The sequence below is a fragment of the Protopterus annectens genome, chromosome 3.part1 (genome assembly GCF_019279795.1).
Source record: "Protopterus annectens isolate FY-2018-M chromosome 3.part1, PAN1.0, whole genome shotgun sequence".
Classification (NCBI taxonomy): domain Eukaryota; kingdom Metazoa; phylum Chordata; order Ceratodontiformes; family Protopteridae; genus Protopterus; species Protopterus annectens.
Window position 1 is genome coordinate 1667462888 of NC_056732.1, and position 19050 is coordinate 1667481937.

Consider the following 19050-nt stretch of genomic DNA (forward strand, 5'->3'; position numbering starts at 1 on the left):
TGGTAGCTTGACAATCTGACCAGATGGCCCTTTCATTGCCAGAGCCAGGCATTTAGGACACTGGTTTTCCAAACAGATGTTTAAAGTGTGCAGACAGCTGTGAAGAGCCTTAGGAATGAAGGCTTGACCAATCGTGCAGATTTTATGATTGTGGTTGGGCCCTAGGCAGAACAGAAAGAGGTCGCGGGCGTCCTTATGGGGGATCTGACATCCGCACCTACACTTTCCTTTCCTGGATGGCAAGAACCTGAACAGGCATGCAGTGACCAAAATAAGTAAAAGGCCCCAACAGGGTACTCATCTTAACCATCAAGGATCTGATTGCAGGATGAGCTGACGTTCGACTGGTGGCAGAGAAGTTCTGGGGAAGGTACGTGCAGATGTCACTTTTATGGCCCATGCACCCTTCGGCCAACATCAGGTGTTCAACATACCTCGCAGTGACTAAAGCTTTTGTATACTATTCAGATGTTCGGGTAGAAGAGCGGAGGATAACCCAAAGGTTATGAATACTGCAACATGTGAATAGGATATCAACTTTGAGGGACTAAAACTATTACAAGCAGTTAAACCTAGTTGGGTCAAACACTTATTGATTAAACTCCATCTGGCTGGCTTTTTATATATATATATATATATATATATATATATATATATATATATATATATAAAAAGGGAATGATGAAAACCCACCCTCCACTGAAGCAGACAAATTGGAATCCTGTATCTGACCCACATGCACACCCACACAGAGCACACACACAAAAAAAAAAAAAAAAAAAAATTCAGAAAATGACATCAAGGATAAAATTCCACCACAATACAGATTTCGGTATTTCAGCACATCTGGGAACACAGGAGGGAGTATGAGAATTCACCAAGAGAAGGCCCTCCAAAGCAGAACATTTTGAAACAAACAAGGAAAGCAATGAATTCATACTTGACCCATGAGACTAGGAGGACAATTCACCAGAACAGAGAGAGTGAAGATTTATTACTAATAAAAATATAGTAACAGATGCAGGACCGAAAGGAAAAACTGATAAACGGTCCAGGCAGCAGCAGGTGTCAGCCAGTAGAAAGGTTTATTTTTTTTAAAACTTCACCACAAGCGCTTTCACCCTGACAATACAGGGCTTTTTCAAGTGACACTTGAAAAAGCCCTGTATTGTTGTCAGGGTGAAAGCGCTTGCGATGAATTTTTAAAAAAATAAACCTTTCTACTGGCTGACACCTGCTGCTGCCTGAAGATTTATTACTGGCATCAGGAACGCTGTCAGTGGTTCAGAGAGATATGAAGACCAACAACAGATGGGTCACTGAATTCAAGAATGCGAACTGATCAATTTTTGAGATAAAATATATCTGTCTTAACAAGTTAACCAAAGCTGAAATGTCTTTCTAAAAATAGGTATTTGTACCTATGAAAAAAATCCGCTAGTTGATGCTATTACGTCTTTCAAACAATTTACTAAAAAGTTAAACCTTGCATGTTAATTTCTATCAGTACTGATCTTTCTACCATCGCACATAAAGCTAGCGTATTAATATCCCTCAATGTCATTAATAGCTTTACAGTGTTATATGTACAAGGAGCAGCCGCAGTGGTGCAGCGGTTAGCGTTGCCGACTCACAGCAGGAGATTCTCCAGTTCGATTCTCGGCTGGGGTACCTTCTGTGCAGAGTCTGCATGTCCTCCGGGTGGTCGCATGGATTTCCTCCGGGTGCTCTGGTTTCCTCCCACATCACAAAGACATACGGTAGGTGGACTGGACACTCTAAACTGGCCCTAGGCGTGAGTGCGTGTGCCTTCTGTGGAGAGTTGGGCGCCAGGCTGGCAACTCGAAACCGTAAAACTCCATTGCCAATCAAGAGTGGACAGATGATCTGCTGTGGTGACCCCTAACTGGGAACAGCCAAAAGAAGTAGTAGTACTAGTTATATGTACAACATATTAGAAAAATACTCGTTTCACCTAGCTGTAACAAGCTTTTCAGCCTTACTAAAAAATAAAGGCAAACACCATTTTTTTTAAGGAGGAATGTGAATTTAAAGATTATGAAAGCTGACAGGAGTAGGGAGAGGCTTGTGTGCATGAAATTACGACTATGAAAAGGACAATCATTTTATGTGAATTGATGCGTCATTTTTCCAGCTTATTCCAAAATGGATTCTTTTATGGATTATTTAATTGATAAAGCTGCAACTGCGGGAAATGTTAACATAACCCAATCCACAAGTATAGTTCATTTGGAATTCAGAAAATTCACCAGTAGGTTATACGGCCACATTTCAGGCCAAGTGGCACCCAGTAAATCCAGAAAAGAAACATTTGCAAACTTAAATTGAAAAGTATTATGCAAAATATCAAGTATTTTAGTTTGGATTCTAAGAATTTTACTTTAAAACTAACACTCGTCATAAAATATTGTGACAGTGACATTTTTCTCACAGCCAGTGTTATTTGTATATGGTTATTGCACATGACTTTTTGGTGCACTTTTGTATTTTCAAGCAGTGAGATTAGCATGTTATTAGACTGGCTTAACACGGTTTTGAACATACCTTCTGTTTTTTAAAGAAAGTTTCTCAAACAAGTCAAAAGGGTTTCCATGGAAGCCACCATGGCATCAAATTAAACACTAATGGCACAACAGGAAAATATGTTTACAGTCTGAGTTTTAAAACATACTTCTGTTTTATTTAAGATATACTTTTGGTATGGAGTGATTGTGCTGAAAGTTTACAAAAACAAATTATGCTCATCTTGATTCTAGTACAACCCTATTAAAGATTTAGTTTTAATAGTCAACCAGTTAGTATTAATTTTCTCGATGTGACCATTTCAAAAAACATCTTATGAAAATTCCTTTTATACTAAGATTTATCATAAAAAGGTGGCCAGCAACTCACTGGAACAACTATGCATGTCTTTTATATTAAGATGTCTTAGATGGTCAGGACAGGTAGATTAACCATGGATAAAAAGTTATGTACTCACCATAACATTACAGAAGTGTTGTCCATTTTTATTCATTAAACAGTTGGGTTCGGATCCAATCCTCAGATCTGACTCCGCTTCTTCTTTCAGAATGTAGAATACATGAACTCTCTAGCCCCTCCATTTACCCCACTACTGTAACAACGCTCAGATCTAATTGGCTGCCCATGAAGTTATTATTCATAGCACTGTGGGAATTAAAGGTGGAGGCTACAGCTCAAAGGAGGAACAAAGGTTAATCCAATATTCTTCCATCTTTCCAGGAGTAAAACAAGGAGGTGGAAGGTGGGTAGGAAGTTGAGGAAGAATGAAAAATGGACAAAACATATGGAACGTTATGGTGAGTACATAACTTTTAAATCTAATGTAATTTTGATTCTTTCCTCAAGAGCTGGGACACTCACCAGCTACCTAAATCCCTTGAGGACTCTAAGGATATTAGAGAGCACAGCTGAGCCAAAAGCAACTCTTCCACTAGAGACTAGATCCAGCTTATAATGAGTAATAAAGGCAGGAGGATTAGCCCAAATTACTGCTGTGTAAATATCATTTAAGGTGGTTCTAGACAAAAAGGGTGAAGTGGCCATGGACCTTTGGTAAAGGCAAACCTACTTTCTCAAACAAATGTAACACAGTCAAGTTAACCATTTAGCCAAAGTTATTTAGATACTGGTCTACCTAACTTTAAATTAGAAAAAAAACTGTTCATATTTTCTTAGATCTTTGGTTCTGCAAAGGTAAAAACACAACTGTCTGTGGACATTCAAAAGATGCAACAGATATTCGCCTTTGATTGAAAAGTTATGAAAAGAGACCGGGAGACTAATAACCTGATTAATATTAGATTCCAACACGACCTTTGGTAGAATTGGTCCGTAAAGAAACTGTGAAAAATTAAATAAGGTGGTTTAGAAGACAGAGCTTGAAATTCAGATACTCTTCTTGCAGATGTGATAGCTACTAGGAAAGTAGGTTTCCAGGTCAAAAACTTTGAACCATTGGTTATGACTGATTTAAGGGGGGGGGGGGGTGCTTGTGTTGATGCATGGAAAACAATATTTAAATCCAAAGGAGGAGTCGGATTTTTCAAAGGAGGTCTATGTAGGCAGGTTCCTCTGAGGAAGGCTTTACAAAGCTTAGAAGAAGCTGAAGTAGAATTTTCTACATCAATATGAAAACTGGAGATATCTGCTAACTGCACTCTTGATGGTCAAGGAACTGACACCCTTATTGAAAATGGTAGGTAAAAACAAGAACTTTTGAAAGTGGCACTGATCAAGGATCTAAATTATTTTTGTGGGCACAAAAAATAAAACCTTTCCATTTACTTTTATAAATTTTCCTAGCCGAAGCTTCATGGGAAGACGAGATGACTGACGGAGGAAGAGAGCATGGGCTGTCTAGCAATCAGAGGAACTAGAGAAACCATGCAGTCAACTTGAGGTCTAATAGATCCAGATGAATTATGCCTGTTGCGTGAGACATAAGGTCTAGAGTTGGATCCAGAATCCAGGGTGGATGAAGAAGATGAGGCCAAAGGAAGGGGAACCATATCTGATGAGGCCAGTAGGGAGGGCAATGAGGATAACTATGCTCTTCAATCTAGATGCTTTCTGGAGAAATTTGGGAATGAGAGGTAATGGGGGATAAGCATTAAGGAGACCGGAGGGCTAATTGTGAAGCAGAACATTCCTCAGCGACTCCCCCAGTGGGGGCATCAGGACAAAGAACCTGCTCCACTTGCTGTTGAGGGGAGATGCAAAATAACTGCAACATAGTTGGCCCCATTAATGGAAAATCATCTCTGCCACGTCGACAGACCACTCATGAGGCATAAAAATGGACCTGCTTAACTTGTTTGCAACCACACTGGATTTCCCTGAGATGTGCGTTGCGGTCAGAAAGGGATTGGAGGCAACTGCCCATTGTCATACTCTCATAGCTTCTTGACAAACAGCATAAAAACTATTCCCCCTTGTTTGTAGATGAACCATACCACAGACATATTTGTCAGTCAGAATCACAACAATCCCGGTTGGGAAGAGTGACTTGAAAGGCCTGCAACACTAGGACAGCTCTTTTCTAGGACAATGATATGTTGGCCTCTTCGTGGGACCATGTTCCTTGAACACCCTTCCCAAAAATGTGCCCCCCCCACCTGATCTGAGAGGTGTCCATGGTCATAGTGGTACTGGGTTGAGGGAGAACAAAGGGGCGGCCTTCTTGTATTTGATTGCAGTGGATCTACCAGAGGAGGTAATTCTTGCAAGCTTGGGTTATTTTGACTGGACAACAGGTGCTGGAGTTGCAAGTGTCCACTGAAGGATTTTCATATGGAACCTTGACAGTGGTATAAGAGTAATTGCCACTGACATGGATCTCAAGGCTTGGAGTATCAGACATGTTGGGAGAGATTTTGAGTTGGAGTGAAATGAGATTTGCTGTAACTGACAGATTATCACCAGATGACAGCACAGGTGGAGTAAATAATTCCTTGCTTGAATTAGTTGACACCTGGATGGAGCAGTCAGGAGCCAGTCATCCAGGTTTGGAAACACTCAATCCCAGCAGTCTCAAGTGAGCTGCTATGATTGTCATGCACCTGGTAAACACCCTGGAAGTGGTGATGAGACCAAAGGGCAGTGCTCTGAACTGGTAGTGACCGGCTCCCAAACAGAAGTGTAGACATCTTCTGGATAGCCTGTTCATTTTGATAGAATAGTACACATCCTGAAGATCCATCGAGCACATCATTGTCTTTGTGAAGAAATGGCAGAATGGAGTGAACCTTAACCATTCAGAACTTTGTGTACTGAACTGACTGATTTAAATTTGCCGAGATCCAAAACTGGTCTCAAGTCCTGTCTTTTTTGACACAAAAAAGAATCCTGAGTAAGTTCCAGACTCTCTGGTATGTGGGGGGAACTCTTGGATGACTTTTCAAGCAGCTTTTTGTTTTTATTTCTAGTGCTGTTGCTTCCCTCTGACTAGGTGGACATCGGGGATTTCCTTTGCAACTGAAGATGGGGGTGGGGTGGGAAAACAGCATGATATAACCTCTGGATATAATCCTCTGCACCCATGAATCTTGTGGTATCTAGCCGGGCTCTCTGGTGCAGGGACACTATCCCAGACTGCCTCCAGAGATGACAGTCAGGCCTCCATTCAGCAGCTCTGACAGGATCTGTGCGAGTTGTGTGTAGAACTCTAATTAAGCAGACCACCTCTGCCAAGGGGACAATGTCTTTCATTTGTATTCACCCCTTTTGCCCCTGGGGAACAGTCTCCACATGGATCTTGAAAGGGATCCTGGGATTTACTGAATCACATTTTTTTTACCACTTTGTTGGTTTCTAGAAAAGGACCATTGAGGAGTAAAAACCATATGCCCACAGCAGACGGTGTTTTCACTTCCTGCTCACACCTAGATAGTGTGTCTTTCACTTTGGGGCTAAATAACAATGTTCCTTCAAAAGGTACATTGATGAAAGAAGATTTGAAGGGTTCCACAAAGTCACATAAGCGCATCCAGGCGAGGAAATGGTACTGCCTTCCTCAGGAGATATGGCCCTAGAGAGACAGTTGGTAAGTTCTTTGATCAAATCTTTCTGAAGTCTTCTCAAATGTGCAAAATAATTTTGAAACCCAAGAGCAAAGGTCACTGAAGTACAGACATGCTTCGCAAATCTGTCCAGCTCCCTAGACTCTCTGTTAGGGGAAACAGACAGAGAAACTGTTCTGCAAGTTCCTTTCTCATAGCCACCGCAACAACTATAGCATCAACAGGAACTCCTTTACTCCAGTGTGATCTATGTTTAGGTGGCGCACAAGGATCTTTTCTGATCTCTTGGGTATAGGCTCAACTGTGTCTAGTTCCTTCCACCACTAAATGTACAAGTTCATTGGCGGGCGGAATTATTGAGCAGCTAGATGGGCCAGTTCCAAAGGCCTCCAGAAACAAGGGGACTGACCACCCCCTTTGTTTGAGAAGCTCTAAGATGTCTCCAAAGGAGACATCAGATGGAGATCTGGGGGACCCTTCATCAAAATCAGTGTCTTCAGAGATGGACTCTTGGAGAGTCCAAGTGCCTCCTTTTGCATGTTCTCTTCTGAGGAGTCTCCTCGGTGGGATGCTCTGGGGAGGTATCAGAAGAGATAACAACACCCTGCTGGGTAGTCTGGAGACTGACTGTCCCAGTGGAATGGATGGAAGCAGCTCTGGACACAAAATCAAATGAGAAAGGAAAGTCAGATCTGAACAGGACAGAACTGTCTGAACCCTTGGCATAGAGAATACTCTCTTCACTACTTCAAAAGTAGAGTGCCTAGGAGAAGCAAAAACAAACAGATCTGACAAAACAGGTTTGAGGACCATCGGCTCCTGCTGTCCTTTAGGCAAACCACCCAAAGGGAGAGTCTGAGCAGACCTGTCGAACACTGATGCTTCAACGGGAAGAGATGGCTCCAACAACTAAGAAGTTGCCTCATCTGCCACCAATGTTAGGTTTCCAAGAGCATCTGACGTGGAGGTACTCGGGGCCAGACAACGGAGAGAAACCATCACAGACAAAGATGCCAATATCTTTGAATCTCAGGAAGACAACACCAAGGCTTTCGGATCCATTGGCTCCGAAACTGAAACACAGATCAGAGAAGTAGTGATGATAAAAGGATTGGCTCTGTGTGTGTGTGTGGGTCTCCTGACCTGATGCGAGTCCTTTGGCTCAGACTTAATTTGAATTTGTGTCCTGAGGAATTTTCTCATCATCCTATACCCATCTACATTGGATAGGCTTGTGGAAGACCAAAGAGAGAAAGCAACAGCAGACTGCCTCAAATGACAACAGGGAGATTGTTCAAGAAAGGGTGACAGAAGCCTAGAACTGATGAGATCTGAAAAATCTCCATGGATCCATTCTCCTCTAATACTGGAGCTGAACTTCAGATGAGACTTTCTCACAAGTTTAGCCGGTGGCTCTGAAGATGGAGGAAAGGTCGCAGCAGAAGGGCATTTCCAGGGAATCTCATTCTTTGGCCACAACGTCACCCTTTTTTCTGGTTTCTTGGGGGTTTGAGCCCAATCAGATGCTGAGTAAGACTTAGAGGGAGGTAAACCCTTGAGAAAATATTTTTCCTATAACAGTGCGGGAGTTGAAGCCCTTGCATATATTACATTCAATGTCTAGGTGTTTAAGGTAGAGACAATAAACGCAGTGCGTCTCTGAATTAGGGAGTTTATGCCCACATTCCATACATTTCATAAAGACAGACAACTTATCCAACATGTTTGAAAAGTAAGCCCAACTAACTGAAAAAAGATTTTTTTTTTAAACTGAAGAGGGAAAGAATTACCAGCGATGGTAATTTAGAGCAGTTTATCAGTACCAGAGGAAAAATTGGAAAGAACTACCAGCAATAGTATTCACAGTACTCAAAGTATGAGAAAAAAAAAAAAAAAGACTAAAATATCTGTATAAGGGGTTTAAAGGAGGAAAGAGTAATAAGTAGGAAATAAAGAGTAGCTAAAGAAGTTACTCACTAATGAGAATTAACTGAAGAAAGATGAGCACAAAGCTCAAGAGCTTGCAATCTATGTCCAATCGCAATGGCTGCAAACGAGATCTGATGGATGTTAGTTTGGTGGGGAATTATGGGTAAAGGGAGGAGCTTGAGAGTTCAAGTAATCTACGATCTGGAAGAAGAGGCAGAGTTGGATCCTAGGATCAGATCCAAACCCAATTGTTGAGGAATGAATGAAAATGACAAAAGCAGATGTAGTGTTTCATGAACAGACTGAATTGCTCAAACAAAGTCACAGCTAGACATTACCACAAGAGTTGGATTTTAGAGGGTAAAAGTGAAATCTTGGACAGTAAAGGAACTGAATATCAGCTAGTAGAGAGACTAATGGCCACAAAGCTTAAGTTCAGACAAAAACAAAATTCAATATGGGTTTTGTTAAAGCTTACAGTTTAGACATGCCAGCATTTAGATATTACAGTACATAACTGGAAATTACTGACAGCCGATATCAAGGAGTTAGTGGAAAACAGTCCGCTTTTTAAGAACAAGAAAAAATGTTAACACCAGACATTTTAGAAGCCAATACTAGCACAAGGTTAGATGCTGGTAGACATACAAAGAGCACCTTTGCCCTTAATTCCTGCCGACAATGTAGGTATATGGCAAATACTGCCTCTTTTTATCATGTCAATACCAGTAGGTCATATAAAGCATCTGTATGCTATAACTGTAAATTCATATTGCATCATTTATGTGGCAGGGTGAATAGGTCGTGAAGCTCTTTATGTTGTGAAAGCCAAATACATGTTCAAGAGAACATATGGGCATATTTATGCTACAGCAGTTAAGGATGCGAAAATTATCTTTTTAAACGCTTGCAGAGCTGTGCAGATTATAAGTGTTTGTTTACCCAGGCTTAAATGATCATATTAATTTCATAACAGCTTAAAAAAAGAAAAATAACTAAGGTGCAGTGTAGGTGTTCATATTACACATTTCATATTAAGATATTTGAAAGACAGATTTAATTTGTATTTATATTTTAAATGTCAGTTGATTTTATCAATTCCATCATATGATCTGTGTACTAAAGTTGATGATTGGGGTGTTGCAAACTGGTTGGAAGAGGTCTCCGAGTATGATATGCAACAGCTTACTACAATAAAAACAAAAATAAAATCACTGTGATATTTGGGGTCTGTCTATTATAATTATAGATGTATTAACATTTCATGGTACAATTACAGAAATAGGATTTACTTTTGGGAAAATTAATGCTCAGTATAAAATCAGCTTTATGCCGGGCTGAAAAATTATCACCACCACTGTAAAGTGAGATTGTTGAACGGCGTTCATATTTACACTTTTCTAACCCCTGCAGTTCAAAATATGTTCATTTGTCTACAAGCAGGTTTCAAAACTTCATTTTCAGTAAATTATGAAGAGGAATGCTGTTCAGCCAGAAACTCTGTAGGTGCCCAGTGGTGTGAAATTTCACTGCCGTTAGGAGGTAGAAACTTAAAAGTCCAAGGGACAGTAAAAACTACAGTGACAAGGTTTAGATCCCTGGAACGTGTGGCTGTGAGGGATCTTTATTTTTATATTAATTTGCTTGCTTTACTTAGACTAGGGATGGAGAAGGTAGTTATCCAGGTATACATACATGTGAATGCCTTTAGTCCTTAAGATGATAACTACCACAGAAAGACATTTTTTGAAAACCCTTGGGAGGCATACAGAGCCCAACTCTACATAAACAAAGTGGAATTCACCTGCCCTGGAGTTGAGGAATCTCCAATGTTACTTGGATACTGGCACATAAAAATATCACTGAAGACCAACATTTCCATGAATGCTCCAAGCATTAACAGAGGACAGACTGCACGGCAAAGTATCCCGAATGCTAGATCCTTAAGGAAGATTGTTTTGAAAGGTTCAAAATAGGCCTCCATGACTCGTTATTCTTGGAGACAAGGGACAATCTAGAATAGAACTCCTTTCCCTGCTGTTCCAGAGGGACACCTTCAACTGTACCACATAAGGCTGCAGAAGTACTCTGGGGAGACTGTCTAGAAAAGTGCATTATGGTACATTATTTGTAAGGTAATGCAGCTACAGCCTGCAGTGGTACCTACAGTGACTGTCTCTGTCTGGTACTGGCTGGAGCCATGCTGGCACTTGCCACACTGACCTAATATCAATCACAGATTTAAATTTCTAGGACATGAGCTGACAAAGCCTCGATATCAGTAACCATCGATGGAACAATGGCAGTCAGCATCAGTATACAAATAATGGGCATGAACACTGGAAAATTAACAGTACCCAAGAACTACAAAGAGCTACAAGCCCTGATGTTAAGTCATATGTAAGCAGACCAGAGCCTCTCTATCTATAATCAACTCGAGGCTCAGGTCTACTTGAGGCTGTGTGAGAGAGACACTGTATCATGGCTCCAATGATACTGGAACTACTGGTCTTAAGTACAGCAATTGTAAATGAATGAACAGAATATCTGGGTTAGGGGGATCGTAATGTCAGTTGCAAGTAGTAAGATGGCAATGCCAGAGTAAGGGCTGTGGATAAGTCTGTAAATCATGGGAATTCCTAAGGGAAGGTCAAGGAGTCCCAGAACTGGCTTTCTCTGGTGCCAAGGGGTGTTTCCAAGTCTTTCTTCCTTGATGTCCGATAACAACCATACCTACTCTAAGGCCTGTAACTGGCAGTGGGAGGGAAGGTGGCTGGGCCTGAGGGAATTCTCTCTATGTTGGTGGTAGCTCAGTATGCCACAGAGAAATCCAAGTCATGGGTCCTTTCTCCGTGTATTCTTTTGATATGCCTGGCATCAGGAAGTTCTTTGGTGTCAGGGCTGAGACTACAGAAATCAGTACAGCTGATCCTGGTGGAGGATTCTAATGCATGGGCGTTTTTTGACCACCAATTTTCTTTAAGATGATTTTTTTTAATGTAATGAGGGCAGCAATAGGCTTGGGGGTAATCGGGTCCTTTTGCACACATACTATCTCTAGAAATGTGCCCCTTCTGAGAAGGTATGTCATCCTTTGACACTGATGACATCATAAATATAACTGCAACAATAACTTACCTCAGAAAATGCAATGCTTTCCCTAATGAGCCATACCAATGATCATTTAACAATGTTCATGCCCTCCCCCTCAGATGTGCAATTCTGAAAGAAAGTGAAATAAATAATGCCACACTACTGCACAATATAATTTTGTGATTCAGGCACCTCCACAACGATCCCCACAAAAAAGAAAAATTAATGCACATACAATCATACACTACATACTTTCCCTTTGTTGATCACCTTGTGAAGAAAGTTAAAAAATAATGCCACAGTAATTTATTTCCACCTACGACTGTCATTCAAAACAGTTTGGCACTGTTAGAGAAAGGTCATGCCTACTAAATCTGGTGGACTTTTTTGAGAGGGTCACCAAAGCACTGGATGAAGTTAAGTGTGCACACAGCTTCTCAACCTGGCCAAGACTTTTGATACAATAACCCATGCAGGCATTATAGCCAAGCTCACTAATTTAGCTATAAACATTTTTATTATCTGCTGGATAGCAAACTGCCTCACTGGTAAGACCCAGGAAGTCAAAGTAGGTGAGGCCACCTCTGCCAAGAGGCCAGTAACTAGCAGAATCCCCAGGGTTCTGAACTGGGCCTGCTCCTTTTTGGCATATATTTCTTTGAAATGGAAGCAAATCCTGAAGGTTTATGGTTGACAGTCTGCAAAAAATTGCAAGATGGGGGTTATCGACTCCCCTGCAGACACTAGCATTCTTCAAGGTCTTTCTCTGACTAACAATTGGTGCCAAAGCCATGGTCTTAAATTCAATGCTAAGAAATGTATAACTGTACCATTTGGGAAGTCAACCATCCCAGTGATTTACCATGTTGATAATATGCCCCTAAGAGTCGAGCCAGTGGCTAGAAATCTGGGTATGCAGAGACAGTAGCCTTATCTTCAACCACCAAGTGGTCACAGTGGTGAGAAAATCCTTTTATTTTGTGCAACTTATAAGTAAGGGCATGGCATCTAGGTCCAAAGTTGTTATCCCACTATACTCCACCTTTATCTGACCAGAGAGTACAATGCTGCCTCTGGTATGTACCTGACCAGGCATATACAACTACAGCGACCTCAAAGGTTGCTTACAAAAAGAATACACTGCATAATAATCCTGCCTTACGCAGAGTGCCTTAAAGCCCTTTCCCTCTGCTCAATCCCCTATAGATTGCTGAGTAGTAACCTATGCCTGGCTTACAAGGCATCCACAGACCCCACACTTATGAATCTCCTACATATTCACAAGTCAATCAGCACCAGAAATATAAAGTCTAGGAACTTGATTTTTGCATCTGTGACAAACAGAACATGATGGAGAGAGAGTTGCATGTCCCATGGAACAGGCTTCCCATCTACATGAAGCTGAGTTCATCTACTACCCAATTTAAGTGTAAAGTAGACCAGTAGATGGGGAATAAGAAATTCACACTGGGCCCAGTATCCATGATGCTGTGGACAGGCCATCATTACTACTTAGGGAAAACTTGGCTAGGCTTAAGAAAGCTCCCCCCTCATCATTAGCCTAGTAACAATCTATGAATCCAGCTGACCCTTCCAACCCAGCTGGTCACAAAAAGTAGACAATTAATACACTGACTGCTGCTGTGGCAGTGTGCATTACTACAACCCCAAAATATGTCTAGCATCCTGCCCGCATTTACAAAAATATCTGCAAAAGGAAAACCGTACCATCTAAGACTGGAAGCATCTGATCCTACTGACAATTCAGACAAGCACTGAGGCGGGTTTCTTTGGGATAGCCGTGTCATGGTACTAGACGCTAACGAGTGTTGCAATTATTTATTCTCATATCACAGTTTTATAATAATCAAGATCATCTTCTTTCGGCTGTTCCCGCTAGGGGTCGCCACAGCGGATCATCTGTTTCCATTTCTTCCTGTCCTCTGCATCATGCTCTTTCACACCAACCGCCTGCATGTCCTCTCTCACCACATCCATAAACCTTATCTTAGGCCTTCCTCTTTTCCTCTTACCTGGCAGCTCAATCCTTAGCATCATTTTCCCAATATACCCAGCATCCCTCTTCAGCACATGTCCAAACCAATGCAATCTCACCTCTCTTGCTTTGTCTCCAAACTGTCCAACCTGAGCTGACCCTCTAATATACTGATTCCTAATCCTGCCCATCCTAGCCACACCCAGTGCAAATCTTAACATCTTTAACTCTGCCACATCCAGCTCTACTCCTGCCTTTTCGACAATGCTACCATCTCTAACCCATATAACATAACTGGTCTCGCTACCCTCTTGTAGACCTTCCCTTTCACTCTTATTGGTACCAGTCTCACAAATCACTCCTGACACTCTTCTCTACCCACTCCACCCTGCCTGTACTCTCCTTCACCTCTCTTCCACACTCACCATTACTTTGAACTGTTGATCCCAAGTACTTAAACTCATCCACCTTTACAAACTCTACTCCCTGCATCCTCACCATTCCTCTACCCTCCCTCTCATTTACACACATATATTCTGTTTTAGCCCTGCTGACCTTCATTCCTCTCCTCTCTAAAGCATATCTCCACCTCTCCAGGGTCTCCTCAACCTGGTCCCTACTCTCACTACATATCACAATGTCATCTGCAAACATCATAGTCCACGGGGCCTCCTGTTTAATCTCATCTGTCAACCTGTCCATCACCACTGGAAATAAGAAAGGGCTCAGAGCTGATCCTTTATGTAATCCCAACCTCCACTTTAAACGTATGTCACTCCCAACGCAGTCCTCACCAATGTCACACTACCCTTGTACGTATCCTGTACCACTCTTACATACTTCTCTGCCACTCCTGACTTCCTCATACAATACCACAACTCCTCTCTAGGCACCCTGTCATATACTTTCTCCAAGTCCACAAAAACACAATGCAGCTCCTTTCTGACCTTCTCTGTATTTCTCCAATACTCTCAGAGCAAATATTGCATCTGTAGTACTCTTTCCTGGCATGAAACCATACTGCTGATCACTAATCATCACCTCCCTTCTTAACCTAGCTTCCACTACTCTTTCCCATAACTTCAAGCTGTGACTGATCAATTTTATCCCTCTGTAGTTACTGCAGCTCTGCACATCACCCTTATTCTTAAAGATAGGTACCAAAACACTTTCTCCACTCCTCAGGCATCCTCTGACTTTCCAAAATTTCATTAAACAATCTGGTTAAAAATTCCACTGCCATTTCTCCTAAGCACCTCCATGCTTCCACTGGTATGTCATCTGGGCCAACAGCCTTTCCATTCTTCATCCTCTTCATAGCTGTCCTTACTTCCTCCTTGCTAATCTGCTTCACTTCCTGATTCACTATCCCCCACATCATCCAACCTTCTCTCTCTCTCATTCTCTTCATTCATCAACCCTTCAAAGTACTCTTTCCATCTACTCAACACACTCTCCTCACTTGAGTACGTTTCCCTCACTGCCCTTTATCACTCTTACCTGCTGCACATCTTTCCCAGCTCTGTCCCTCTGTCTAGCCAATCAGTACAGGTCCTACTCTCCCTCTTTAGTGTCCAATCTCTCATACAACTCTCTATATGCCTTATCCTTAGCCTTCGCCACCTCTCTCTGCCATGCGCCTTCATCTTCTACTCATAAGTACTTTCTTCATCTCTTTGACAACCCCACTTCTTCGCCAGCCTCTTCCTCTGTATAATGTCCAGTACTTCCTCATTCCACCACCATGTCTCCTTGTCCTCCTTCCTCTGTCCAGATGTCACACCAAACGCCTTCCTAGCAGTCTCCCTTACTAGCTCTACTGTAGTTACCCAGCTATTCGGTAACTCTTCATTGCCTCCCAGTGCCCGTCTTAACTCTTCCCTGAACTCCACCTCACAATCTCACCCTTTGTTAACTTCCACAATTTAATCCTTGGCACGGCTTTCACACTCCTCCGCTTCTTGATCACCAACATCATCCTGCAGACCACCACTCTATGCTGCTTAACTACACTTTCCCCAGTCACCACTTTACACTTAACTACACTTTCCCCAGTCACCACTTTACAGTCTCCAATCTCCTTCAGACTGGCCCTCCTACATAGGATATAATCCACCTGTGTGCATCTTCCCCCACTCTTGTACGTCACCCTATGCTCCTCCCTCTTCTTAAAATATGTATTCACCACAGCTATGTCCATCCTTTTCACAAAATCCACAATCATCTGACCTTCTGCATTCCTCTCCTTAACACCATACCTACCCATCACTTCCTCATCCCCTCTGTTCACTTCATCAACATGCCCACTGAAGTCCGCTCCAATCACTAGTCTCTCACCCTTGGGTACACTCACCACCACTGCATCCAACTCCCTCCAAAATTTTTCTTTCTCATCCATCGCACACCCAACTTGTGGAGCATATGCACTAACAACATTCATCATTACACCATCAATTTCAAGCTTCATAAACATCACTCTATCAGACACTCTTCACCTCCAAAACACTCTTGGCATACTGTTCCATTAGGATAACCCCTACCCCATTTCTTCTGCCATCCACACCATGATAGAACAATTTGAACCAGCTTCCTATACACTTGGCCTTACTTCCCTTCCATCTGGTCTCTTGCACGCACAATATATCAACCTTCCTTCTCTCCATCATATCAGCTAGCTCTCTCCCTATACCAGTCATACTGCCAACATTCAAAGTTCCTACCCTCAGTACTACACTCCTAACCTTCCTCCTCTCTTCCTGCCTTCGGGGGTTGCCTTCCCCCTCTTCTTCTGCCAACAGTAGCCCAATTTCCGCCAGCACCCTGTTGGCTAACAGTACTGGTGGCGGTCGTTGTTAAGCCGAGCCTCGACCGATCCGGTATGCAATTATGAGATGTTCTCCGCATGAGTAATTTTTGGCAGAGGTTTTATGCCAGATGCCGTTCCTGACGCAACCCTCCCCATTTATCCGGGCTTGGGACCGGCACAAAGAAATGCACTGGCTTGTGCATCCTCAGTGATAATAATCAAGATAAAGCAGGTAATTGGGAAATTAATGAATAAAAACTCAGACTTGGAGCAGCAGCTGGGGGTTAAATGATATTTTAACTTTACAGTTTAATTTAATATTAGCTAAAATGCAAACCACTCTCATGGGTGGGACTGGCACATAATGGCAACATCTTTATGCGGGTCATTAAATACATATGCAGGGATTGCATCTGTCTCACAGGCCACAACTGACAGACTTGTGTTCTAAAGGAATGTCCACAGAGCACTGCTCTCCTTTAATCTCAATGAAACCAACACCAATAACCCACAACTGCTAAGACCAGAAATGCCGCTCAAAAAAAGAATGATTTTCTAACTTGCTCCTGAGATCTCAACCTGGGTTGGTTTAGTAATATTAACAGAAATACAAAATGTAGACAGTGGAAACTAGAAAACAGGAAGAATATACTAAACTTACATCCAGGAGAGTGCTGGAGTCCACGGTGAAACCTTGTGATGTTAGCATGTTCTGAAAGTTCTCCAGACTAAGATCACCACCATCTACATGGTCTGTTAGCTCATTACTGTAAAAAACAGAACACACACGACACATTAATGCGAATCACATAAAAAAGGCAGGTAAACCCAAACAAGACTTGCTCACTTTATGTAAAATATAACATATCTACTGCTTACATCACTGTAGTGAGACACATTTCCAGTGGAAATTTCTAATGATGACAGTTGACCAGCAAAATGAATCACTTTTCTGATTCTGTAAATAGATAACAGTACTACTTAAAAGTATTTTAATGACTAGGAAAAGCATTGCCAGAAAAGTTATTACTTTGAACTGGAAAAGTAAACAAGATTTGATGTTTAAAGATTTTATTAATTTAGCAAAAGTTGTTTGTAAACTTAAAACCATTTGTTAGAGAACTCATAATATTATTCATAAAAGCATGGCAAAAAATTGGAAAACCTTTTCAGCAAATACAGATAAGTTCTCATGGATAAAATGATTGTTTATCATGGATGAATGTAAATATTGCAAATAGTTTTGTTATTGTTTTATTGTATTTGTTATATGTACATTTGTGTATGCTTATAATGGAAACAAAATAAAAATGTTTTTGGGAAAAAAATAATTGAATGGGTTGATCACTTTCCAGATCCTGGGAAACTTAGTGAGAAAATCTTGCCATTAAGATACTGGAATGATTTTCAGCCATGTATAAATGTTTGTAACTAAACTGTTTGCTGCAAATTTTTTGATAAAGTGCAGCTATCGTTCTTTTTTTCCTAATTGCCAAGATGTAAAAATTGGATTTCTACAGCTACAAAGTAAGGAACACACAATTTCTGTATATTCTGAGGTATTTTTATTTCCACATGAATGAAAAGATCTGTATCTATAACACTAACAATAGGATAAGAACACGCACAAAAAAATTGCCTTGTGAATGGCTGAAGGAAAATGCAACTTTTAGGGAAAAAAGTAACACCCCAGAATGTATATGCTGCTAGCTTGAGCTGTCTAGATGACTATGGCCTGAACTTGAAAGTCCGAAACAGCTAGTATAATTAAGCCTTATAATAACAAGGACATTCAAGAATCACAATCATCACACTAAGTGAATGGCAAAGCGTAGTACATTTAAAAGCAGAAATGTTTGAAAATGTCCACAGCTAGTGGGGGTTGGCTTTATTGGCCTGAAGATGTACACCCCACTAGCTGTGGACATGCATGTTTCTGCATTCTTATGGCATCATCAGCACAGCATAAGTGAAATGTTTGGCTAAAATTTGGAAACACAGGGTTGTTGTAACCAACTGATATCCATAAACAGTAAGGTGTCTGCAAAATATCCCAGCTAACAAACAATGAGTAAAAAAGTCACACAGAAAAAACAATTGGTTAAAAAACAAAGAAAAATCTAGCAAAGTTAGACTTTTCACTGTGTGATACCATAGCCAAACATTCCACTTATGTTGTGCTAATGATGCCATAGGAAAGCAGAAACATGCATGTCCACAGCTACTGGGGTTTGGCTTTACTGGCCTGAAACTGTCCATAAATGGACTTAAGAAAAAGTTATGGATATTCAGAATTCCCATTTAGCTGAAAACTTGATATCCTTAAAGTGTAATTTGCATATATCCCATGTCACCTCTAATACAAGAGGTTTAAGGTATCACACAGTGAAAATGTTAGCTTTGCTAGATCTTTAAGTTTTTTTTTTTTTTAACCAAAAGGTGTGGGGAGTGAGGAAAAAGAATGGATGAGGGTATATAAAAGAACACCACATAGAAGTACAATCAAGCACCAGAACACCTTAAGGGCCACAACCAGCCCTAGCAATGCCAAAGTGTGTGTGGGGGGTGTATGGATGATTACATCCAGCATGGGGCACTGGGGGTCAGGATGGTAGGATGAGGTCAGAGGGGAGTGGGTCTACGACAACAATCCTGTGTGATGG

The 19050-nt window shown here is 41.4% G+C and overlaps 1 protein-coding gene across 2 annotated transcripts in view; it reads right to left on the reverse strand.

Annotated features, from left to right (window-relative positions):
• The window catches only part of LOC122798613 (heat shock factor protein 1-like), a 538873-nt gene that overhangs the window by 144029 nt on the left and 375794 nt on the right, over window positions 1-19050 (reverse strand). For both annotated transcript variants that reach the window (XM_044067693.1, XM_044067694.1), the window contains one exon: window positions 17049-17154. In XM_044067693.1, coding sequence (XP_043923628.1) covers window positions 17049-17154 — 106 coding nt within the window. The remainder of the gene's footprint in view (window positions 1-17048; window positions 17155-19050) is intronic.